The 25868-nt window shown below is 40.6% G+C and overlaps 1 protein-coding gene across 1 annotated transcript in view; it reads right to left on the bottom strand.

The window, feature by feature from the left end:
* LOC137257631 (vacuolar protein sorting-associated protein 35-like) overlaps nt 1-25868 on the bottom strand; it is a 134656-nt gene that overhangs the window by 75995 nt on the left and 32793 nt on the right. The window contains exons 5-9 of the mRNA XM_067794961.1: nt 25442-25624; nt 17218-17437; nt 10311-10394; nt 8746-8855; nt 4427-4523 (exon numbers count right to left, since the gene is read on the bottom strand). Of these exons, the coding sequence (XP_067651062.1) occupies nt 4427-4523; nt 8746-8855; nt 10311-10394; nt 17218-17437; nt 25442-25624 (694 nt within the window). The remainder of the gene's footprint in view (nt 1-4426; nt 4524-8745; nt 8856-10310; nt 10395-17217; nt 17438-25441; nt 25625-25868) is intronic.

The following is a 25868-nucleotide window of genomic DNA, read 5'->3' as shown; positions in this document are numbered from 1 at the left end:
AACACATCAATAATTTTGTCATCATTTTTGTCAACAAAATATAAAAGTTGTTTAACAAACCATCATTATTTTCATTCGATACTGCAAGATTTGTGATAAGGGTGTAGCATCAGCTCAGGTAACAGCCTGGTGAGTGAGAGACACAGACAAATTTGTCACATGGTGGTTTACCCTACTGATTGAGTGATTGAATCATTTCACACAATAAAGTCATGTTAAAGCTTTGATTTACAAGGTCTACGACTTCTTCAATTCTGAAACTCAACGGTCCACACCATTTTATGCACTTGTTGTTGGGGTTATGCTGTTGGGGGTTCCCGAGCAGCAATTGAAAATACTATTTAAACAACGACAAATTCCATCTTCAAACACAAGCACCCAGGTAGGGTACATTTCAAAATCCCCAGAAATTGAAAAACTTGATTCGTTTCATAAACAACTTATCCAGAACATAATTTCGAAGTTTATATAGCACTTATCATTAAACGGACTGCAGAAATGGAAACTCAACATTCTCTCTCAATGTCTGAGTAGAAAATTTGGAAATTGCTTCATAAGTTCGGATTTTGGTACACCACAGTCAGCAGTGAAGTAAGACGTGTTTTGAGTGAAAGATCAGATATTGTGTGAATGAGAAATAATTATTTATGCATCATACATCAAAAGAGGGAAGAGGGGTTTGAGTCTGTTTATCTCGATGAAACTTGGGTGAACGCAAGCCCACTGCAGAAACGCAGTGGGTTGCTGCCACTGAAGAGGCCATGTTCCAGAAGACTGCCAATACGCAAAAAAAACCCAGCGACTCACAGTGATTCATGCAGGTTGTAAATCTGTGGGATTCCTACCTGGGTGTTCTCTCTTGTGTTTAGGACTAAAACCAAAGACAACTGAGATTCCCACACCAAAATGAATGGACAGGTTTTATGGAATAAGTACAAAAACATCAAAGAACTTAATTGTAATGGACAATGATACATATCATAGAGTCCAGGATCCTGATATGAAAGCTTCAAATAGCTTCAAAAACACAAGGAAAAAATCAGCTGAGAAAGTTAAAAATCCTGTGGAGCATCAGTACTGGTTTCAAAGTGGTTTACAACAGGCAACTATCAGTCCTGTTATCATACGGGTGCACTCTGATGACTCTGAGAGCAACAACTCCATGTCTGATTTAGAAACACAGTGTGATGACTTTTGAAACCATCCCCTACCGATGAAATCTACATCGCACGTGCCTCTCGCTTACCTGGCTGTTACCTGAGCTGTTTCTACACCCATGCCACAAATCTTGCAGTATCGAATGAAAATAATGATGGTTTGCTAAACAACTTATATATATTGTTGACAAGACTTATAACAAAATTTTGCAGAGTAGGTGTGCTTTTCCTATTTACTTTGGCATTTTGAGTCGTTTACGATTATTTGTTTTTGAGTTTATTGGGGAGATTTTGACTCAAATGGACTGTAATGATGGGTTCTCTTGGATCCTTTAGCTTACTAGGTACAGTCGCTCCCAAGGAGTGGGTGCTCATGAGCCATGTGGTGTTCCTCAACACTGTACTCATCTGCGTTGATGGGCCAACAACAGCTGCTGGCAGGGGCCCAAATTGGTGTGAAACTGAACGTCGGTGTGAAACTGAACGTCAGTGTGAAGAAAAAACATATCCAGTAACAGAAGCGATCCTCCATGATGGCTATCAGGGAGCAGGTTGCTGTGTAAAGCCATTGTAAAGACTAACACCCGCGGCTCAAGTGGATTGTATGCATTTGTGGGTGGAACAAAGGCATACACCCTCAGTATGGTAGCACCAATCCAAAAGGTTTTCTGTGTGACCTCAGGGTAAGAGACAGCAGGATGAACAGCCTCTTAAGAAGACAACGGCACAGCTTGGAAGATTCATAGAGCTCTGATAGAGCAGAGAGACAAATCTTTGCGTCATTTCCGTTTGAAACACACATGATTCACATCTAATACATATAACTTCAAAATACAAGTCTCAGTAGCTAATGTTACAAGACAGAAAGTTTGGACATTATTTGTTCAAACTCCTTATGCAGTGAATCAGAATCTCAGGATACCAACTGATGGAAGACAACTGACAAATTCCATGCAGGAGGTCTGAACTTCCTAGACTTGTAAGCAAGCATGAACAAATGATGCAGATACTGGAGCGTAAGAGTAGTAGACACCTTTGTTCCAGTACTAGTGGCAAGAACTGAATTAATGGTAGCCCATAAATGCTGTAGAAATTCTGCAACAACCTGAGGTGGTGTAATGGTGGGAGAATCAATTCTCCTAGTTTCACAGTAAGGTTCACATTGCTTTCATTTATCATGACTGATGGTACACGCCTGAATGAGAATGACAAAATAGGTTGTTTCAGGTGGGCAGTGGTGCTGGATTCAGTTCTACAAGCTTTTTAGGCCAACGCACCAGCTTCTTGCTGGGTGCAACCAAAACAAACATGAGTGAGTGAGTGCGTTTAGTTTTTTGCCGCACTCAGCAATATTCCGGCTGTATGGTGGCAGTCTGTAAATAATCGAGTCTGGACCAGACAATCCAGTGATCAACAACATCAGCATCAATCTGCACAATGGGGAATCGATGACATGTGTCAACCAAGTCAGCAAGCCTGACCACCCGATCCTGTTAGTCGCCTCTTACGACAAGCAGAGTCGCCTTGTATGGCAAGCATGGGTTGCTGAAGGCCTATTCTATCCCGGGACCTTCAGGGGTCCAAAACAAACAAATCTTGCTGGTTGCAAGTAACTTTTGAATTATCTTGGGTAGTACAGCTGAGAAGGAGGGGGAGATGTATATGCATTAAGGCCTTACCATGACATGACTCATGTGATGTGGTCCCTGGCCTGGGGATCTGGGATTGGGGACACAAATATCTGAACTGATGTTTGTGCCCAGTGGCAAACAGGCCTACATCTGAAATGTTTAAATGACCTTAGTTGACAGAGAGAACTAAAACGATCAGATGAACCTTTTCAACATGATGAATCATTTCTGTGAAGAGAGCCATTACGGCACAGTGAACTGTTTCTGTGTGGTGAATTGATTTGAAGTTGAGAGTTGTTTCAGTGATAAGAAACAGTCATATCTGGCCCATTGAGTAACTGTCGAGGCCCAATATATTGTGTCGAAATGGTTTGGCCTGGTACTGCATTCGGTGTGGTGAAATGGTTTGGCCATTTGATGATGTAGATTGGCTGTGAGTCAGCTGGCAACACTGATTGGTTCAGTGAAGCAGAACATTCAGTAGACATCTGACAATGCACCAATAAAATCATCACCTTCCAACATTGGAGTCTCCGAACCTGGCCACTGAAACCCGCGTTTTCATCAATGATTGACTGTGCTCTGTTGAAGTATATTCAGCTAAGTCTGCCAACCCACATGTAGCAAGCATGTCTTTATGCTCTAAAAGCATCGGTTGTAAGGCAGAGAACATATATTGAAATATGGTATCTGTATTTGGATCACATTCCCAACAGTGCTTGCTACAGGTCAGTACAATCCATACATCCCCGTGAAGGTCCCGGGGTAGAATAGGCCTTCAGCAACCCATGCTTGCCATAAAAGGCGACTCAGCTTGTCGTAAGAGGCGACTAACGGGATCGGGTGGTCAGATTCACTGACTTGGTTGATACATGTCATCGGTTCCCAATTGCGCAGATCGATGCTCATGTTGTTGATCACTGGATTGTCTGGTCCAGACTCGATTATTTACAGACCGCCACCATATAGCTGTAATATTGCTGAGTGCGGCGTAAAACTAAACTCACTCACTCACTCACAATCCATACATGAAGAGTGGGTATCTTGGGAAGAAAATATTGTTTGCACTGAGCACAAAACTATATATGCTATTACGGATCAACTACTCATGAAGTACTTCTCATGTTAACTTGTAAGGAAAACAGAACTCTCACACAATGTCCACACAGTGGTGCAAGAAGAAGAATGATCACACTGAAGTTGTCACATGGGTAGATAGCGGAGCATGCTGCATGCTCAGTATGGGAGTAGGGACCTTTCCCACAAGGAGAGCAGCCTGGGGAACCTGATTGTATGGACAAGACAGGCCTACAGGAAAAGTTTTTGTTTGTTTCACTCAGTGTTGAAGCAAGAAACAGAAGTGCAAATTGTGAGATAAGTTGAAAATGAAAATGTATTCCTGGGAGTCCTGCTAGTTCTATCTAGTATGATGTCCACACATACTGCATCATCACTGCATTGTGACGTCATGAGCACATTCAACTGTATATTAGTTTCACCTGATGATGGGGCCAGAACAGACTCCTAAATATTTCATCAAAGAATGAAAGAAGATGAAATCAAAACAATTGTTTGTGAAATAGTATCTTTTAAAATGCCAATCAATAATTCATGGAAATGATTTGAGTAAATACATACCTGAATCACCTGTGCAATCTGTTGGGAAAATATATCAAAAAGTTGGATGTCAGCTGGTATACCACTGCCTTCTTCATTCTGTGCAAATGCAGCAAGTCTGAAGCAAACAATACATGAACACTGTCTGCTTATTATGACATAGTATGAGAGGACATTTGTAAGAATGTGGGTGATATACACTGAAAGCATTTCTCATGTGTATCTTCACTGTTTCTCCTGTAAATATATATGTTGTAAATACTGGGAGAGGGTGACAAAAAGTTGGAAAACTTAACAATCCTTTTCTTCAATGAATAAAATGGGTATAAATCAGTCAGATCATATTGAAACGATAATATTCCACAGAAGAGTTATTACGGAACTATCTTTTCATAAGCTAATGAGAATGTCATGAATCCAGTCAAAAGCTGCAACTGTAGAAGTTCTTTCAGTGTACAAGTACTTCTACCTGAGTGCATTACTATTGAGCATACTGCTCCGACAAGTCCTGACTTACACATGATTTTTGCTAAAGATCATCATGAAAGTTGGACACATCCTCAAGACTATCTAAATGTAAAGTTTTGCACTCTCTTGGGCCTACATGAAAAAATTGGCATGCCAAACATGTATTACTTTATATCCCAAACATACCCATATAGAACAAAATGTTTTGATAGCAGAGAAATCTGTTTTATGGAGGCACTTTCCCAATGACTAGCCATAGGTGTAGGAGCTTCAGCAACACGTGTGCCAATGGACAGGTTCCTACTACCTGAGTGTTGCAGTACTAACTAAGCATGTTCCTACTACTTGAGTGTTGCACTACTAGCAAACCTGCTACTAAAGTGTACCACTACTAGGAAACCTGCTACTTGAGTGTTGCACTACTAGGAAACCTGCTACTTGAGTGTTCCACTACTAGGAAACCTGCTACTTGAGTGTTCCACTACTAGGAAACCTGCTACTTGAGTGTTCCACTACTAGGAAACCTGCTACTTGAGTGTTCCACTACTAGCAAACCTACTACTTGAGTGTTCCACTACTAGGAAACCTGCTACTTGAGTGTTCCACTACTAGCAAACCTGCTACTTGAGTGTTGCACTACTAGGAAACCTGCTACTTGAGTGTTGCACTACTAGGAAACCTACTACTTGAGTGTTGCACTACTAGCTAAACATGTTCCTACTACTTGAGTGACTATAAATAGACTATACTGTGCACAGTTTTACACAGTTCTACAAAATCAATTAGCAAACCTATGACGCAGAGAGACGTTTTTATTTGTTAGAAACTGGTTATAGAGATATTCCTTTGTGCAGAGGGCTGAAATGTCATGAAGTGAAGGTTACTGTAACATGATAATCATGGATCAGTCCCGAGGTCAATAAAGGGAAAAAACAGGTGCTAAAAAGGCTGGTAAAATACTGAGGGCCACAAAGGCCAGCAAACAGCCTACTCAAGTAGCAGCACACCGCATTAGAAAGCATCCGAACTCAAGCAGTAGTGTAACATTTCACATTTAGTTGTTCAAGTTATTGCAGTTGTAGACATGTCTAAGGACGTCTATGTTTATGTCCTTTAACCTAAGAGCCTTGTATAACAAGGAATGTATGGTGGATTTGTCCCAGGACAATGAATATGTGTTTGCTTAAACCCTCAGCCTTGTGCTGTCTATTCCTCAAAAAACCCTTAAATCATATATTATTGCAATAGCCATTTGAGTAGTACCATATATAACTGTAGATGAGCCAATGTCATTGATAGGCTGAGGTTCTAACTTGACCCTTCAAATCAGAATCAAAATGCTATGTCTGGTGATGTTACTAGGGTGGGCTACTTGCTACTCAGTCAGTGTGTTGCTACTTGAATGGACTACTCTTACCCAATCAATGTGTTGCTACTCGAATAGGCTACTTGCTACTCAATCAATGTGTTGCTACTTGAATGGACTACTCTTACCCAATCAATGTGTTGCTACTCGAATAGGCTACTTGCTACTCAATCAATGTGTTGCTACTTGAATGGACTACTCTTACCCAATCAATGTGTTGCTACACGAATAGGCTACTTGCTACTCAATCAGTGTGTTGCTACTTGAATGGACTACTCTTACCCAATCAATGTGTTGCTACTCGAATAGGCTACTTGCTACTCAATCAATGTGTTGCTACTTGAATAGGCTACTTGCTACTCAATCAATGTGTTGCTACTTGAATAGGCTACTTGCTACTCAATCAATGTGTTGCTACTTGAATAGGCTACTTGCTACTCAATCAATGTGTTGCTACTTGAATAGGCTACTTGCTACTCAATCAATGTGTTGCTACTTGAATAGGCTACTTGCTACTCAATGTGTTGCTACTCGAATAGGGTACTTGCTACTCAATCAATGTGTTGCTACTTGAATAGGCTACTTGCTACTCAATCAATGTGTTGCTACTTGAATAGGCTACTTGCTACTCAATCAATGTGTTGCTACTTGAATGGACTACTCTTACCCAATCAATGTGTTGCTACTTGAATAGGCAACTTGCTACTCAATCAATGTGTTGCTACTCGAATAGGCTACTTGCTACTCAATCAATGTGTTGCTACTTGAATAGGCTACTTGCTACTCAATCAATGTGTTGCTACTTGAATAGGCTACTTGCTACTCAATCAATGTGTTGCTACTCGAATAGGCTACTTGCTACTCAATCAATGTGTTGCTACTTGAATAGGCTACTTGCTACTCAATCAATGTGTTGCTACTTGAATAGGCTACTTGCTACTCAATCAATGTGTTGCTACTTGAATGGACTACTCTTACCCAATCAATGTGTTGCTACTTGAGTGGGCTGCTTGCTACTCAGTCAGTGTGGTGGTGCTACTAGTGTAGGCTACTTGCTAATTCAGTAAGGTGTTACTAGAGTGTGGGCTACTTCTTACTAATTCAGTGTGGTGGTGCTATTACATTGGGCTACTTCTTACTAATTCAGTGTGGTGGTGCTATTAGAGTGGGCTACTTCTTACTAATTCAGTGTGGTGGTGCTACTAGAGTGGGCTACTTCTTACTAATTCAGTGTGGTGGTGCTATTAGAGTGGGCTACTTCTTACTAATTCAGTGTGGTGGTGCTATTAGAGTGGGCTACTTCTTACTAATTCAGTGTGGTGGTGCTACTAGAGTGGGCTACTTCTTACTAATTCAGTGTGGTGGTGCTACTAGAGTGGGCTACTTATTACTAATTCAGTGTGGTGGTGCTATTAGAGTGGGCTACTTCTTACTAATTCAGTGTGGTGGTGCTATTACATTGGGCTACTTCTTACTAATTCAGTGTGGTGGTGCTACTAGAGTGGGCTACTTCTTACTAATTCAGTGTGGTGGTGCTACTAGAGTGGGCTACTTCTTACTAATTCAGTGTGGTGGTGCTATTAGAGTGGGCTACTTCTTACTAATTCAGTGTGGTGGTGCTATTACATTGGGCTACTTCTTACTAATTCAGTGTGGTGGTGCTATTACATTGGGCTACTTCTTACTAATTCAGTGTGGTGGTGCTACTAGAGTGGGCTACTTCTTACTAATTCAGTGTGGTGGTGCTATTAGAGTGGGCTACTTCTTACTAATTCAGTGTGGTGGTGCTATTAGAGTGGGCTACTTATTACTAATTCAGTGTGGTGGTGCTATTAGAGTGGGCTACTTCTTACTAATTCAGTGTGGTGGTGCTATTAGAGTGGGCTACTTCTTACTAATTCAGTGTGGTGGTGCTATTAGAGTGGGTTACTTGCTACTAATTCAGTGTGGTGGTGCTACTAGAGTGGGCTACTCATAACTAATTCAGTGTGGTGGTGCTACTAGCGTGGGCTACTTGCTACTAATTCAGTGTGGTGGTGCTGTTAGAGTGGGCTAGTTGCTATCCATAAGTGTGGGGCTTCTAGAGTGGGGTACTTATTACTAATTCAGTGTGGTGATGCTATTAGAGTGGGCTACTTGCTAATGCATTGTGTTGCTACTAGAGTGGGTTGCTCGCTACTCAGAAGTGTGGGCTTCTAGACTGGGTTACCTACTACTAGTTCATTGTGTTGCTACTAGAATGTGATACTTAGTAATTCAACATGTTGCTACTTTAGTTGACTACTCACTACTCATTCAGTGTGCTGATACTACTACTTATGAGTGCTAGTACTAGGGCAAAGGTTTCTTTCTGGTGGATGTTGGTAAAGTAAAACAAAAAAAATTGGAAAATGATGTTCCCAAAAATATTCATATGTAGTGGAAAAGTGCAGACTTTTCATCCTCTCTAGCAATACATTCAGGCCTACACACCTAAAGGTTTTATAATCCAAAAAGAACTGCTTACCTGTCAATCAGAGCTATGATAATATTCTTGACATTAACACTGTTATGCAGGTCAGCACATGCTCTCAAGAAGTGATTCAGAGTTTGTAGGTGAAATTCATCGGGAAACACCTGCAAATAGTACTGACAGGTATACTGGACAAATTAGCAATTGTGAAATACGACCTCTTTGCTGGTGTGACATGATGACATGATGACAGGGTATTCTTTTGTAGCACAGATTGTTTCACTGTTACCTCAGTCTTGGAAGAGGAAATGCAGAGAAACTAAGTCCTTATTGTCTAGACACCAGATGTCATCTGGGCTAACAAAAGTGATAATTTTGTCTTGACCATAATAAATCAGGTAAATACGGATCTCAATTTCACAAGAAATAATATGAGTAAATGAACTTTGTATCATTTTCTCTTCACAGTAAACCATGTTTCTGCTGGCACTTTATACAGCAGGACATTGTGACCAGCTAGCATCTCAAATTAAAACAAGCATTGTCATTAAAGGAGACATAATCCCCCGCCACAAATTATCAAACCAAACTTCGAGCAGAAACCTTCAAAGTGTTGCAGGGACCTTGAAAATTTACCAGTTGAAAAATGAAAAACAAATAAAAAATGTATGTAACATGTTTAGCTGATGTGTGTGGTAGATAAGGTCCTGGCAGTCTCAGAACACTAATTCCTTAGGCTGTGAACCAAAAGACAGCGGAGCTATAGCCTCTTAAAGAAGTAACTTTTCTTCTCGTGGACTACTTCAAAGGTACATGACCCCCGACCTCAGCTGCATTTCAGATATCTACATGTGTGCCAAAAAATGTGTTCTGGGTGTGTTTTTAACAATTTCTCACCCCCAAATATGCTTCAAACACCAGTAATTCTGAAACCAGTCATCTGATTTCAACCCAAATTTGTGTATGCATTCAAGCTATCATTACCAGTTCTATATTTTTGACTATGGTTGTTATGTTCATCGGTTCCCTACACAGCTGAATAAATGATGGCAATATAAATCGCAAATGCATGCTGAATATTTTTTTGTTCAATGTTACATATTTAAAGTATCACCACTGGGTGGTTAGATACATGTCTTAGCATATGATTGTTAGTGTAATTAAGGTTGCTGAAGCAAGCTCTAGCAAATTCTATCAACAATCCCCACGTGCTGCTGTTCTGCTGACCAAAGGCCAATGCACTTTTGGTTACAACTGGGTCTTTTGCAGTTTGTCTACAGATTTTGAAAACTTCATAGGTGACCTGTTTCCTGGTATGTGTACTCACATTATATTTTCTTGCACTGTATTCGTAAGTACGTTTGAGAACTTATTGACTGCAAATTTATAAACTTTGTACACTTTGTTCACACATGCCTAACATGAAGATTCATGTTATTGTGTACACAAGACTTTAGCTTCCATCCTGATGCAACTGAAGAACACTAATTGTAATTATGGTTGTCTAATTTGGGCAAACACATTTACATAACTGATTTATACTCTAGCTGTCTCCGAGCTAAAAGCCATTTGCTGCTGAGCTAAAGAAACACGTTTTGGATATGAAGGTACTGATTTACCTGAATGATGCATTCCATGAGGTACTCCTGGGCAATAGGATCTCGACAGTTGACTATTTGCTCCAGAACTCCTGGCAACACATGCTGAAATGACAACAATGTACAAATATAGAATGTGGCCAGATTAAAATTAAAACAATTTTGTATCTTAAATCAATTATGGTCAGATAATGGCAGCAATGTGTAAAGTCTGAGTTTCACTGATCAATATTCAGTGACACCACAGTTTGGATCTTTCATGCATCGAGAAAGTTTTACAGGTCTCGTGGATTAGAAGTTGAAATTGTGAGTGCCTTTAGCCACAGCAATATTCCAGCAGTCTGTAAATAATCAAGTCTGGACCAGACAATCCAGTGATGAACAGCATGATCATTGATTTAAACAGTTAGATACGATGGCTTGAATCAACCAAGTCAGCAAGCCTGACCACCCCATTCTGTTAATCGCCTAAAGCATGGATTACTGAAGATCAATTTTGACATCAATCTTCATGTGCCAGTTGAAAATGTAAAAGTCAGGTGAGCTAAACAGTAACTGGATTACATAGCACAAATGGCATAAATATCAAATATATTTCATATTCATACTTACCTTCCATTTATATATGACATTCCTTTCATTTTATGCCACAAACATCAACTTTACAGATGAAATATCTGAACATGTGAAATGTCTTTTGAAGATGACATTGAAAGTGTGAGTGAGTTAAAATTTAATGTCACATCGGCAATATTTCAGCCATACCGTGACGGGAACGGAACATTAAAATGGAATATATGAGTATTATAACAATCAGTCTACGAAGGACAGTAAAACAACTAGAACATCAGAGAAATGAATGTAAAACTAGTAGCTATGCCTAAAACAATTTATCTATAGAGGACAATACAATATAAAACCGGGCTATAGATTGCCAACAACTGAAGGTAGATCACCATACTAGGGACCATGGGGACTTACAGTACTTTTGCTACCTGCATGGACCCTAGCTGGATTTACATCATCCCCTCAGCCGTCAGCAATTTCGGAAATCTAGCCATACAATAAAAATACACTTATACTACCATTAAAAACGTGGAAATTTAGAATTTACTTTGTATGTTTGTGGACTTACGTACCCTCTCAGGAGGACAATAATTTTACAATACTTCAACCCCCTTTGAGGGTACAGCCACCAACAATTCAAGTTACTAATTCAAACTACCAATCATTAAAATACATCTATTTACAGAAACATATTATTCAAAATTCAACCAAAAAATCAATTTCTTTTAAAAAACCTATAATTAAATGAGAATTAACGTTGGTAAAAAGATCCTTCATTGTTTTAACTGTAAAATACTTATCCCTTGTGATGGAGAATTCAACACAGTCAAGCAGAATATGCTTGACCGTGACTCTCTCATCACAAGGGATACAAAATGGAGGATCTTCACCTTTTAACAGGTACGCATGAGTGTATCTAGTGTGGCCAACACGACATCGTCGCAAAATAACCTCTTCAAATCTGGACTGACAACCCAAGTGGGTATAACCAATGTAAGGTTTTGTCTCATGTAATTTATTGATACCCACTTGGGTGTCCCACTTCTTTTGCATCAGATCACGGATATAAGATCTAATGGTGGCTTTGTAATCACTATAAGGAATAAGAAGTGGTGTCACAGATTTGTTGAGTGCTGCTTTAGCAGCAAGGTCAGCCAGTGTGTTACCAGAAATGCCTACATGGCTGGGTAACCAACTAAAGACGATGTCGTATTGGCCAGTAGCAAGATCATTATACAATTCAATAATTTCTATTAAAAGTGGATGTTTGCAAGAAATATTTTTAATAGCCTGAAGGCAAGAAAGAGAATCGGAATAGATTATATATTGTTTACGTTTCGGGTGTCTTTGAATATATTTGAGAGCTGTTAATATGGCGTTAGCTTCAGCTGTAAAAATAGAACTATTATCTGGTAATCTAGAAGATATTGTTCTGGATCCAATGACAGTGGCACAAGCCACTGAGCCACCGTCCTTGGACCCATCTGTAAATAAGGGTTTGTAATTGCTATATTTATGCTTTAATTGATGATATTCTTGTTTATATTGTAAGTCATTTGTTTCTGATTTTTTAAAAAATGTTAATGTTAGGTCAACTTGTGGCCTAACCAACTGCCAAGGAGGAGAAGAAAGAAGACGGGAAGGCGATATACTTTCCAGCTCAATACCGGCAGAAGAAATAAATGGTTTAATTCTGTGCCCAAGAGGTGGAACAAGAGAAGACTTTTTGTTATACAAATCCTCATAAAGGGGATTGAACACACAGTTATAGGCAGGGTTAGATTCATTAGAATATAATTTAGTAATGTATTGTAAAGACAATTTTATACGACGTTGAGTAAGAGATGGTTCATCGGCCTCAACGTAGAGACTATCAATAGGTGAAGTTCTGAAAGACCCAAGGCAAAGTCTTAAGCCTTGATGGTGGACAGAATCAAGAAGTTTAAGGTTGCTGTTGCAGGCTCCACCATATACGATGGAACCATAATCGAGTTTCGAACGTATGAGTGATCGATACAGGTGTAAGAGGGTTGCTTGATCCCCTCCCCACTTTGAGTTGGAAACAATTTTCAACAAGTCAAGAGCCTTCAAGCATTTAGTTTTAAGGGACTAGATATGAGGCAGAAATGTTAAATGGGAGTCAAAGATTAGGCCCAAGAACTTGGCCTCCTTTACAACTTTGATGGGAGTGCCATCTAGAGATAGTTCAGGGTCCTTATGTGGTTTATATTTTCTGCAAAAATGTATACAGTTAGTTTTGGATTTAGAAAATTTAAAGCCGTTTTCAAGACACCATTTATTTATTTTGTTTAAACACAACTGCAGTTGTCGTTCAATAGTATGCATATTTTTCCCACGACAAGAAATATTAAAATCATCCACAAATAACGATCCATCAATTGAATCGTTTAAAACTTTTGATAAACTGTTTATCTTTATGCTAAAAAGTGTGACAGACAAAATACTGCCTTGTGGAACACCCTGATCCTGATTGCAATGATCAGACAGAGTAGAACCCACTCGAACTTGAAACTGTCTGTCCTTTAAAAAATTTGCTATAAATTGAGGTAAACGACCTCGCAAGCCGTAGTCATGTAGGTCTCTTAAAATACCATATTTCCAGGTTGTGTCATATGCTTTTTCTAGATCAAAAAAGATAGACACAGCTTGTTGTTTATTAATTAGTGCATTTTTAACAAATGATTCTAAACGCACTAAGTGATTGACAGTACTTCTGTTTTTACGGAAACCGCACTGTATATCAGTTATAAGGTTATTTGTTTCCAAGTACCAAACTAGTCGATTGTTTATCATGCGTTCCATGGTCTTGCAAACACAGCTAGTTAATGAAATCGGATGATAATTGGATGGATCCGTATGATCACGTCCAGGTTTAGGTATGGGTACTACTATGGCGTCACGCCATGAGGGAGGAAAGTTACCCGATGTCCAAATATCATCAAAAATATTGAGAAGAGTTTCTAGGCAGGATTCTGGTAAGTGCTTAAGGAGTTGATAATGTATGTTATCAGCTCCAGTAGCAGTGTCATGAGCTTGATCAAGAGCAGTATGGAGTTCATGAATAGAAAACGTTTCATTATAATCTTCCCCATTATCAGAATTGAAATTAATAGTTTTCTTTTCTTGTTGTTTTTGATATTGCTGGAATTTTGGTACATAATTTGAAGAGGAAGAGTGTTTAGCAAGGGTTTCACCTAGTTTATTAGCAATATCTGATTTATCAGTAAGCAATTGATCTCCATGTTTGAGATGATGGACAGTAGATTTAGGACCTTTACCTTTGATTTTCTGGACCATGTTCCATACCTTGGACATGGGTGTCCGAGAATTTATTTTGGACACATAATTTTGCCAAGATTGGCGTTTGTTTTGTTTAAAAGTACGCCGCGCTTTAGCATTTAAAATTTTAAATTTATTTAAATTATGTACCATAGGATGGCGACGGAAATAATGTTCTGCCTTTTTCCTTGCCTTCCTAGCTTGTTTGCACTCATCGTTGAACCATGGTTTTCTTATGTGTGGAACTACAGAGGAATTTGGTATACACTCATCAGCTATGGAATTCAGTTCATCAGTAAAACATTTAATAGCATCAGGAACGTCAATAAAAAGTTCGGGTTTAAGTTTTTCAGCACACAGTGTTTCATATAAAGTCCAGTTAGCCTTTGTAAAATTCTGCCTAGATGATGGAGGAACATCAGATGGAGTTACAGCTTTTAATATAGTAGGAAAATGGTCACTTCCACAGAGGTCATCGTGGACTGACCATTCGAATTCATTTAATAGTTCTGAATTTGTAAGTGACAAGTCGAGAGCAGAATAAGTCCCTGTACCAGGGTGTAAATATGTGTTGGAACCATCATTATAAATACATAAATCATTGTCAGAACAAAAGTCCTCCAACAATTTACCTCTAGTATTTACACTACCCCAGAGTGGGTTGTGCCCATTTAAATCTCCCATTATAATACAGGGCTTCGGGAGCTGATCATATAGAGCTTAAAGATCGGTTTTGGCAAAAGCCGAAGATGGTGAAATATAAAGAGAGCATAAACGCTACATGTAAAATAATTCTCACTGCAACAGCCTGCATATTAGTATTAAGTGAAACAGGGCTTTGAATAACGTTTTGCTTGACTAGAATGGATGATCCGCCAGTGGCCCTATCACCCAGAGGTGAAAAACAATGATATGCATTAAAATGACGAAGGTCAAATGCATCTGTTTGTTTTAAATATGTCTCTTGGAGACATAACGCTGAAGGTGTGATATCTTGGACTAATAGCTGTAATTCACGTAAATTAGTCCTCAAACCTCTGCAGTTCCATTGTACAATATTATTGGAATAAACTATCTTTTGGGGGGATTTTGGGGGGATCTACCCCGCACTCTTTTGGAGGGCGACAAGCTATGTGCCCTAGAATGGACGTTTTCAGAAACGTCCATATCTTCAAGAGACCCATATTTATTAAACAATTGAATTTTATTTTGTGACCCCTTAGGAGCTCTGCCACTTTGTTGTTTTGAAGCATCAGACTTAGGTTTGGGTTTAGTTTTAACAATTTGTTGTCTATCAGCTGTTGAATGAGACTCAGAGCGTGACTGTGAAGATGACTTATGATCAGAGGACTTTGATGTAGTAGGAAGTGATTCCTCAGTCTGGGATGATATAGCAGGGTATAAAACCTGTGGGGAGTCGGAACTGACCCAAGTCAAGGTAGTTTGGCATCCTGTGGATGATTTTGTTATTTTAGAGCTGGATTCAGATGATGATTTTGCTACTGTAGCATAACTTTCTAGAAGGTCAGATCTCTTCACCAGTTTCTTTGCCTCAGAAAAAGAGATATTTTGGATGAACTTTATTTTGTTAATCGCCATTTGCTCTTTCCATATTGGACACTGTTTTGACGAAGATGAATGGTCGCCAGAGCAGTTAGTGCATTTTTTAAAGTCACTGTCACAATCTTCTGTTGTGTGTGTCTTCTCACCACAGTGAGCACACACAACAGACAATGTGCAGGTAGATACACCGTGTCCATATTTCTGACATTTAAAACACCTGAGCGGGTTGGGGATGTAGGTTTCAACTTGGATATTGCAGTAACCCGCCTTTACTGATTTGGGAGCATTCGGCAATGAAAAAGAAAACAGATAGGTATTTGTTTGGATTGTTTCATTGTTTTTTTGGGTGGAAAAGCGCTTCACATACAGCACACCTTGATCCTTCATTTCGCATGCTATATCAAGCTCGGACATGTCAGCAAACAACCGATCACGATCTCTGACGATACCTTTACTTGTTTTCAAGGTCTTGTGAGCAGAGACCGTGACCGGAATGCCCACAAAAGATTCAATGTTCATCAGATTGGTTGTCTGCTGTTTCTTGCCACACTCTATTAGCAATGCACCCGAACGCAAGCATCTAATGTTCTTGACATCCCCAGCAATACCTTGAATGCCCTTAGATACTGCGAAAGGGTTCAACTTCAATGGTGTCTTGTCTGGAGTCTCAATAATGAGGAAACGTGGCCAATACTCAATCGATAGAGACGGTCTATGAGAAGTATCAACGGGATCAATTTCAAGTGGACGTTTGGTTTTTTTGGGGGGTATTTCATAAGCCATGATTGGTGTCATATGGTTCATCATCCGAGCTCCCCACCCACCACGGAGTATCACAAGGACAATGCTAAAGCAAGCGGGCCTCCAGCTTGCAGCACCAAGGATACCCGGATGATATACTCCAGCAGAAGAATTAAGAGATTAATAATTCTACCAGAATGGCCCATGAGCCACCGCCTTCTGGCATAGTACTCTAGGCAAATTACAGAACAACATACTTCAAATTCAAAATGTTTTAGATTATAAAGCCAAGTCCAAATTTACAACGATTCCAAATGATATATGTGCATTCATAAATATAATAATGCCCCATGCACAGGGCTTGGCATGACCAGCCGATTGGTCGAACCGGGCCTATTCGACCACCCGTCTAGGCGAAGTCAGGGCCGAAGTGGTGTATTGAGCAACAGGAACATGGTTGCAAGCTCCTATTGCTCTCAACCACCAGGATCCCCTCCTCCGCCGACACAGGGCTGCAACCCACGGCAAACGGGTTGGTGGACCAAATATCCCCCCCGGGTCCACTACGGGGATGTCGGCGAGCTCTTGGCGTTACCCAGCACCCACCATGAGGAGGTGGCTCACCACGGGTGCCTGACATTGAAAGAAGATGTGTGTTGATTTTTATATCTTTAATTTGTCAAATTATGAGTAAACCACTGATCTTAACATATTTGAAATAACAACATAACATCTGATAACTGAATTATTAGCAAACCTTTTTATATTTTTCAACATGAATGCACTCCAGCTGACTGAGACGAACCAAGTTTGTTCCCACAAGGATACGCAACTCCCTTCTTTCCTGTTCGCGACGCTCCCGGTCACGGGAATGGCCCTGATGTTGCATTCGAACCCATAGTTTGTTCATCTCAGCAAAGTTGAGCAAGATAAAGTCAATAGAGTCATCAACAGTTCCACTTTCATGTTCTCCAGAACTGCAAAACATCAAAACAAAATGATGCAAAGTTGCTGAGTAAACATTGTGTCACAACGTTCTATAACTGACCTGATTTTTACCTGCTGGATCATTAGCAATACGAGTATAAAATTGTTAAAGTAGAAAAAAAAATAACACCTGGATATGACATCAACAGTTTCGAATAATTACCAAACAAACAACTACAAAACGTTGTCACTGCTGTTATATCCTATTGTTGAGAAGACCAACAGCAGGAGCAACACAATGCGGCTAACATTAACCGTTTCACTTGGTAGCTACCAGCATCAGGAAGAACTTGTCAAATCTCACGGCATGCATTATCCCATGGTTGGACAGTGGGCCACAGATTACACTGTGTCAAAAGTAAACAACTGTGTGGTTGCACTACACACGGATGCCTGGATGCCTGGATGCCTGCATAACTCTCGATATGCTAAACACAAATACTTGTGATGAGTCGCTTCTGATTGATACATCCCTTGGCCTACATGATACCCTACTGCAACAGATAATATAAGTTATTGCATCATGTTGAGAGAAATACAGGGTTTTATCAGTCCCGAGTAAGGGACTGATAAAACCCTGTATTTCCCTCGACAAAACAAAACAACACGCATCGTTTCATTGCTGCAGCTCGGGGAATACAACCTTACAAGGGACTAATAAAACCCCGTATTTCCCGAGACACGATGTGATAACATATTTATCTAGCTGAATGTTTTCACTAAATCAAAACAAAACAACACACATCGTTTCATTGCTGCCATGTTGTCACCAGCTGATCGTTTGACCTGAATGCACCACACGTTACTTAAGGCTTGTCGATGCAGTTTTGTACAATGATAAAATATGCAATTCATTGGTCTGTTTCTCAAATGGACTGTAGAGATTGGACAGTCCCTGATTAATGTGGTTTTCAGTCACAAATTTTGTCGAAACAAAAGGACCAGTGTGTCATGTAGGCCTCGCCTCCGCATGATTTTTCAGAAAGCCCAAGTGAATTGAAGTCTGAGACCTTAATCTGAACAGTCCCTGGTTTGAAAGCATCCCCAACAGACATACACTTGATTCATTAAAAGGCAGCAAGATTGATGTGAAGCAGGACTGCCCCTTCATCTGCGGTCACAGGCTGATGAAAGTTGCTCTACCATGACTAACAGATTAAACTGGTGTAGACCCTTCACATCAGTGATGGTGAGATCTCAAAGATAATGAGAGGCAAAGATCATATCTGACTTCCAAAAGCAACCCTCCATGAAACTGTGGAAGCCAAGGCTCTTGTCTCATGAGGGTTGGCAGTCATAGACAGTGGAATGTCAGCATAAGCATAGGCAGGTAGGATGGTAGATCGGATCCAGAATGGCAGGGTTTATGTGACACTCCAGCTGATGAGGTTGTAGACAGAAGGACGAAGACTCTCCTACATAGCCTATGGCTGCCTTGCAAGGCAGGTATAGTCACTTTGCTGTGAAAAGATACTGATGAATTTCACTTTAAACAAAAAATAATCAAATAAAGCGAAAAATGCGAATCCTTCTAATTTTACCTTGCAATTGAAAATATAGATATCAGAATTTTATTCAACTAAAGATAAAAGTTTCAAATCGCTATTATTGGTTTGCATCACAAGGGCGTATGCACATTAAATGAAATACCCAAAACAAGTCGGGTTGGGTTTATTTCACTGTTCCAACTACTGCCCTTGTAATACAAACTGACATAAACTGTTTGAAACTATGATCATTTGTTAAGCAACTTTTCTGCTAAGTTGGATAAAATTCTAAGATTTAATTTTTCAGTTGGCAAGGTAAAATTGTGATGATTTGTAATCTTAATGTCACATTCTTTGATTAATTGTTTTGTTCAAAGTGAAATTCATTGTTTCGTTTTCACAGCAGACAGACTATAGATACATCAATAAAGCCCTGACAAGGCAAAGGCCATAAGAACATAGACAGTGGTAGTGATGAATAGTCTGTCCAGCTGTCCTTGCAACTGTTTTTTGTCCATAAAGTCCACCTCAATGCAAGGAAGACAATGGCATGCTTCTTCCTGTCAAAACGCACCCGGTTGACATCAAAAGCATGAAGTTCTGAGATGCTTGCAGCCGTCACAAGGGCCTAAAGGAAGAAGGTTTAGAAGGTAACATGAAACTAGTTCATATTCCTTGAAACAAGATGTCTATCAAAAGATCTGAAGCTGGTGCCTGGAATTTCAGAGACTGATCTGCAACCTTACATGAGCATAGCAGAGACTGGACTTCAGGGACAGTAGGGACTTAAATAAGGGAGGCTGTGGCTATTACTGTATGTGATAGCCCTTCAACTCCAGTAAATATTTAGCAATGCTGTAGTTAGGGAAGTGATACCCTTATCCTTTCAAAATTCTTCTGTTTATCATCGCAAGCCGATCATCTGGAAGTATGATGAGTATTACTAAGAGTTGTAGCCACTCAAATAGCCCTTAGGAATCAATGATTTATGCAAATGCATGCATGTAGATGGAGCATCTGAGGAGAACCAGTGGAGGTGATCTAAGAGAGGGTGGTTCAGAAGGTCCTTCTGGTCTGGAAACAGTACCAGGTTGGGATCAGCAAGCTTTCTTAGGTTGACAAACCAAATTCTGTTCAGGGTGCGACCAAAAGCAGTGTTATCTGTTGGGTTGTTTGTAGCTTGAGTAGAACTTGAGGGAGTAACACTAAAGGTGACCAAGTGAAGCAGCTGTGGAGAACTTGTGGATCCCATCTGGTTGAAATACCAAACAAACATGGCGTTGTCTTACTGCAACAGTTGGTTGAAGATGCTTCCAATGAGTTATAGCCAGTATGACTGCCCTGAACACCAAGATGTTGATGTGGCAGGTTTGATCTGTGAAGGACCACATCCCAGACACTTAAAGATCTAGTAGATGAGCTCCCCATCTGTATAGAGAGGCGTCTAGAAATAGGTGACAGACTAGAGCAAATGGCCTTAAAGAGCCACTCCCGTAAACATTCAACTCTACCATCCACCACTGAAGATGGGGTGGAAGTGTGAGAAGTGAGATCAGCACATGGGGTTTGCCAATTGTAATGTGCAACAAAGGATTTATTGTAACGGCTGAGATTGAGGCTGTCCTCTGAGAGTGACCACAGACTCCGATGTCAGTAGACCTAGAAGCTCCACCACTGACGAAAAGTTCAGGGTTGCAACAGCACTAGAGGTCCCAGATGCTGAATTTTCAGGAACTGGTCCCTGGGAGCTGTGTGATTTAAGGTCTACGAGAGAAGGTAATTGTTTCAAATCACCTTGTGTCATGTCAAATGAGGAGAGCAAATCCGCAGGAGACCTACTCCTACGTAGCTTCATGTTATTAGCAATCCACATCAAGAGATAGGGTATCTCTATCCCATCTACACTCTGAAGTAGAAAGGCACTCTGAGGGAGGAGATGGAGAGGCAGACAAATGAGCTTCATCTCAAAACAGACCTTTCAAAGCCTGTGGTGTAGTAGTTGCTTGGGGAGGGTTCCGGTAAAGGGGTAGCTACTGCTGTAATTATCGAGTCAAAATCAAAAGGCTGGGGCCCTGAAGTGTTGATCCAATCAAAAGCTGTGCACTGGGCTGAAGCATTGATCCAATGGAAAGCAACACACTGGGCGGAAGTGCTGGACTGAACAAGAGCAGCACACTGGTCTGAGGCTCTGAACTGAAGAGAAATGATGCACTAGCCTGAAACATTGAACTGAATGGAAGCACTGTGTCTGAAGCGCCAAACTGAAGAGAAATGATGCACTAGCCTGAAACATTGAACTGAATGGAAGCACTGTGTCAGTCTGAAGCGCCAAACTGAAGAGAAATGATGCAATAGCCTGAAACATTGAACTGAAGAGAAATGATGCACTAGCCTGAAACATTGAACTGAATGGAAGCACTGTGTCAGTCTGAAGCACCAAACTGAAGAGAAATGATGCACTAGCCTGAAACATTGAACTGAATGGAAGCACTGTGTCAGTCTGAAGTGCCAAACTGAAGAGAAATGATGCACTAGCCTGAAACATTGAACTGAATGGAAGCACTGTGTCAGTCTGAAGCACCAAACTGAAGAGAAATGATGCAATAGCCTGAAACATTGAACTGAATGGAAGCACTGTGTCAGTCTGAAGCACCAAACTGAAGAGAAATGATGCACTAGCCTGAAACATTGAACTGAATGGAAGCACTGTGTCAGTCTGAAGCACTAAACTGAAGAGAAATGATGCACTAGCCTGAAACATTCAACCAAATGGAAGCACTGTGTCAGTCTGAAGCACCAAACTGAAGAGAAATGATGCACTAGCCTGAAACATTCAACCAAATGGAAGCACTGTGTCAGTCTGAAGCACCAAACTGAAGAGAAATGATGCACTAGCCTGAAACATTGAACTGAATGGAAGCACTGTGTCAGTCTGAAGCACCAAACTGAAGAGAAATGATGCACTAGCCTGAGACGTTCAACCAAATGGAAGCACTGTGTCAGTCTGAAGCACCAAACTGAAGAGAAATGATGCAATAGCCTGAAACATTGAACTGAATGGAAGCACTGTGTCAGTCTGAAGCACCAAACTGAAGAGAAATGATGCACTAGCCTGAAACATTGAACTGAATGGAAGCACTGTGTCAGTCTGAAGCACTAAACTGAAGAGAAATGATGCACTAACCTGAAACATTGAACTGAATGGAAGCACTGTGTCAGTCTGAAGCACCAAACTGAAGAGAAATGATGCACTAGCCTGAAACATTCAACCAAATGGAAGCACTGTGTCAGTCTGAAGCGCCAAACTGAAGAGAAATGATGCACTAGCCTGAAACATTGAACCAAATGGAAGCACTGTGTCAGTCTGAAGCGCCAAACTGAAGAGAAATGATGCACTAGCCTGAAACATTCAACCAAATGGAAGCACTGTGTCAGTCTGAAGCACCAAACTGAAGAGAAATGATGCACTAGCCTGAAACATTGAACTGAATGGAAGCACTGTGTCAGTCTGAAGCACCAAACTGAAGAGAAATGATGCACTAGCCTGAGACATTCAACCAAATGGAAGCACTGTGTCAGTCTGAAGCGCCAAACTGAAGAGAACTGATGCAATAGCCTGAAACATTCAACGAAATGGAAGCACTGTGTCAGTCTGAAGCACCAAACTGAAGAGAAATGATGCACTAGCCTGAAACATTGAACTGAATGGAAGCACTGTGTCAGTCTGAAGCGCCAAACTGAAGAGAAATGATGCACTAGCCTGAAACATTGAACTGAATGGAAGCACTGTGTCAGTCTGAAGCACCAAACTGAAGAGAAATGATGCACTAACCTGAAACATTGAACTGAATGGAAGCACTGTGTCAGTCTGAAGCACTAAACTGAAGAGAAATGATGCACTAACCTGAAACATTGAACTGAATGGAAGCACTGTGTCAGTCTGAAGCACTAAACTGAAGAGAAATGATGCACTAGCCTGAAACATTCAACCAAATGGAAGCACTGTGTCAGTCTGAAGCGCCAAACTGAAGAGAAATGATGAACTAGCCTGAAACATTGAACCAAATGGAAGCACTGTGTCAGTCTGAAGCACCAAACTGAAGAGAAATGATGAACTAGCCTGAAACATTCAACCAAATGGAAGCACTGTGTCAGTCTGAAGCACCAAACTGAAGAGAAATGATGCACTAGCCTGAAACATTGAACTGAATGGAAGCACTGTGTCAGTCTGAAGCACCAAACTGAAGAGAAATGATGCACTAGCCTGAAACATTCAACCAAATGGAAGCACTGTGTCAGTCTGAAGCGCCAAACTGAAGAGAAATGATGCAATAGCCTGAAACATTCAACCAAATGGAAGCACTGTGTCAGTCTGAAGCACCAAACTGAAGAGAAATGATGCACTAGCCTGAAACATTGAACTGAATGGAAGCACTGTGTCAGTCTGAAGTGCCAAACTGAAGAGAAATGATGCACTAGCCTGAAACATTGAACTGAATGGAAGCACTGTGTCAGTCTGAAGCACCAAACTGAAGAGAAATGATGCACTAACCTGAAACATTGAACTGAATGGAAGCACTGTGTCAGTCTGAAGCACCAAACTGAAGAGAAATGATGCACTAACCTGAAACATTGAACTGAATGGAAGCACTGTGTCAGTCTGAAGCACTAAACTGAAGAGAAATGATGCACTAGCCTGAAACATTCAACCAAATGGAAGCACTGTGTCAGTCTGAAGTGCCAAACTGAAGAGAAATGATGAACTAGCCTGAAACATTGAACCAAATGGAAGCACTGTGTCAGTCTGAAGCACCAAACTGAAGAGAAATGATGCACTAGCCTGAAACATTCAACCAAATGGAAGCACTGTGTCAGTCTGAAGCACCAAACTGAAGAGAAATGATGCACTAGCCTGAAACATTGAACTGAATGGAAGCACTGTGTCAGTCTGAAGCACCAAACTGAAGAGAAATGATGCACTAGCCTGAAACATTGAACCAAATGGAAGCACTGTGTCAGTCTGAAGCGCCAAACTGAAGAGAAATGATGCACTAGCCTGAAACATTGAACCAAATGGAAGCACTGTGTCAGTCTGAAGCGCCAAACTGAAGAGAAATGATGAACTAGCCTGAAACATTGAACCAAATGGAAGCACTGTGTCAGTCTGAAGCACCAAACTGAAGAGAAATGATGCACTAGCCTGAGACGTTCAACCAAATGGAAGCACTGTGTCAGTCTGAAGCGCCAAACTGAAGAGAAATGATGCAATAGCCTGAAACATTGAACCAAATGGAAGCACTGTGTCAGTCTGAAGCGCCAAACTGAAGAGAAATGATGCACTAGCCTGAAACATTGAACCAAATGGAAGCACTGTGTCAGTCTGAAGCGCCAAACTGAAGAGAAATGATGCAATAGCCTGAAACATTGAACTGAATGGAAGTACTGTGTCAGTCTGAAGCACTAAACTGAAGAGAAATGATGCACTAGCCTGAAACACTGAACCAAATGGAAGCACTGTGTCAGTCTGAAGCACCTAACTGAACGAAAGCGGCACACTGGTTGAAAGTATCAAACATCAAGTGTCATACCAAAGTAAAATGGTACTGAAGGAAGTCTGAAGTGCCGAATTAGGAGGAAGCATTGCACTGGAAACAATCAGTGGAGTTGGGGAGATCGCCAAACATGAAACCGTATTACAATAAGTTATAGTTGAAATGGTGATTGCAGAACCAACAAGGTGAGATACACTCCCACTAGGTACTGAAGTCACTGCCATGGGATCTTGTGGAATTGTTGCTACGGCAGTCAGGCTTGACTGGGAGGGTGAAGTATGCAAAACAACCACCCTTGGAGGAAAATCAGTGTTTCTAATCCCTGGACTGGCATCGGGAAGATGCAACAATTGATGGAGATTCTCACTGAAGAAGGAATCTGAGAGAGCATCTTAGCTTCTTAGTTCTCTGTGTGCCATTCATCTAGTATCCACTCATCGATGAGCAGAGAACACATCATCTTCCAAGCATAATAAGAGCAGCATTGAGATCAGTCACACCAACCAATACAATCTATGCATAATGCATGTGTGTTTGCAGCAGACAATTGCTTCTACATCAACAATGCTTCCTCATCCTAGTAGCAGCTTTATCTCCCCTCCCTATACTGAGAGAAATAATGATTGACCGAGTCTAATACATTTTCAAACCAGTGGGCGACAACAAAGAGAATGACAATAGTGGGACATCACATGACCATTCGAGTGCTTAGTCCACTTTACAGACATGATTACCAGGTCCACCCATAGGAAAGGTGGGGAGCCACTGGGTGGGAGAGAGGCCAGAAGATTTGATTCAACTTAGCCTCAGCACATTTCCATGCCCTGGTCGAAGTAAGAGAGAGACATACATACTGTGAGATAGGGTAAGTTTAACAATAATCAATTTACACATGGTAATTCCAACTAGTCTCCGAATGACACTAGCACAGTGAAAAGTGTCTACTCAAACATACCTTGCATCCTCCTCAGTGTCAGGCAAAACATTTTTGGTACACTGCAGTAGATAGTTACGCAGAAAAAGTCCCCTCAGAGGATGCTGCACACCACGACACATTTCTACAAGATCCTTTAAAATGTCACGTCTAGACAGTTCATTTGCTTTGATATACACCACCCCAACAGTTATAAGCAGGTATCTGAAAATTGAAAGAAAAATGATATGATGTATTTTTTATATAAAGAGAAAAATGAATGTCAGTCAGCAAATGAAGTCTGATCATATCATCTGAAGTTCATCTAAACAGTTCTACTAAATCTTTCACGGTGAGTGGTTAAGCACAGATATGTTGATCTTGAATCTAGGTCAGGTTTGGCAGAATGAGAACACAACTCTGTGTGTGTGTGTGTGCCACTGTTTTTTTCTCAGCACTACAACCAGCC

Source organism: Haliotis asinina, chromosome 12 (assembly GCF_037392515.1).
Source record: "Haliotis asinina isolate JCU_RB_2024 chromosome 12, JCU_Hal_asi_v2, whole genome shotgun sequence".
In the NCBI taxonomy this organism is placed as follows: domain Eukaryota; kingdom Metazoa; phylum Mollusca; class Gastropoda; order Lepetellida; family Haliotidae; genus Haliotis; species Haliotis asinina.
The sequence above is the reverse complement of the archived record's forward strand: the minus strand, read 5'-3'. Positions and strand labels throughout refer to the sequence as shown.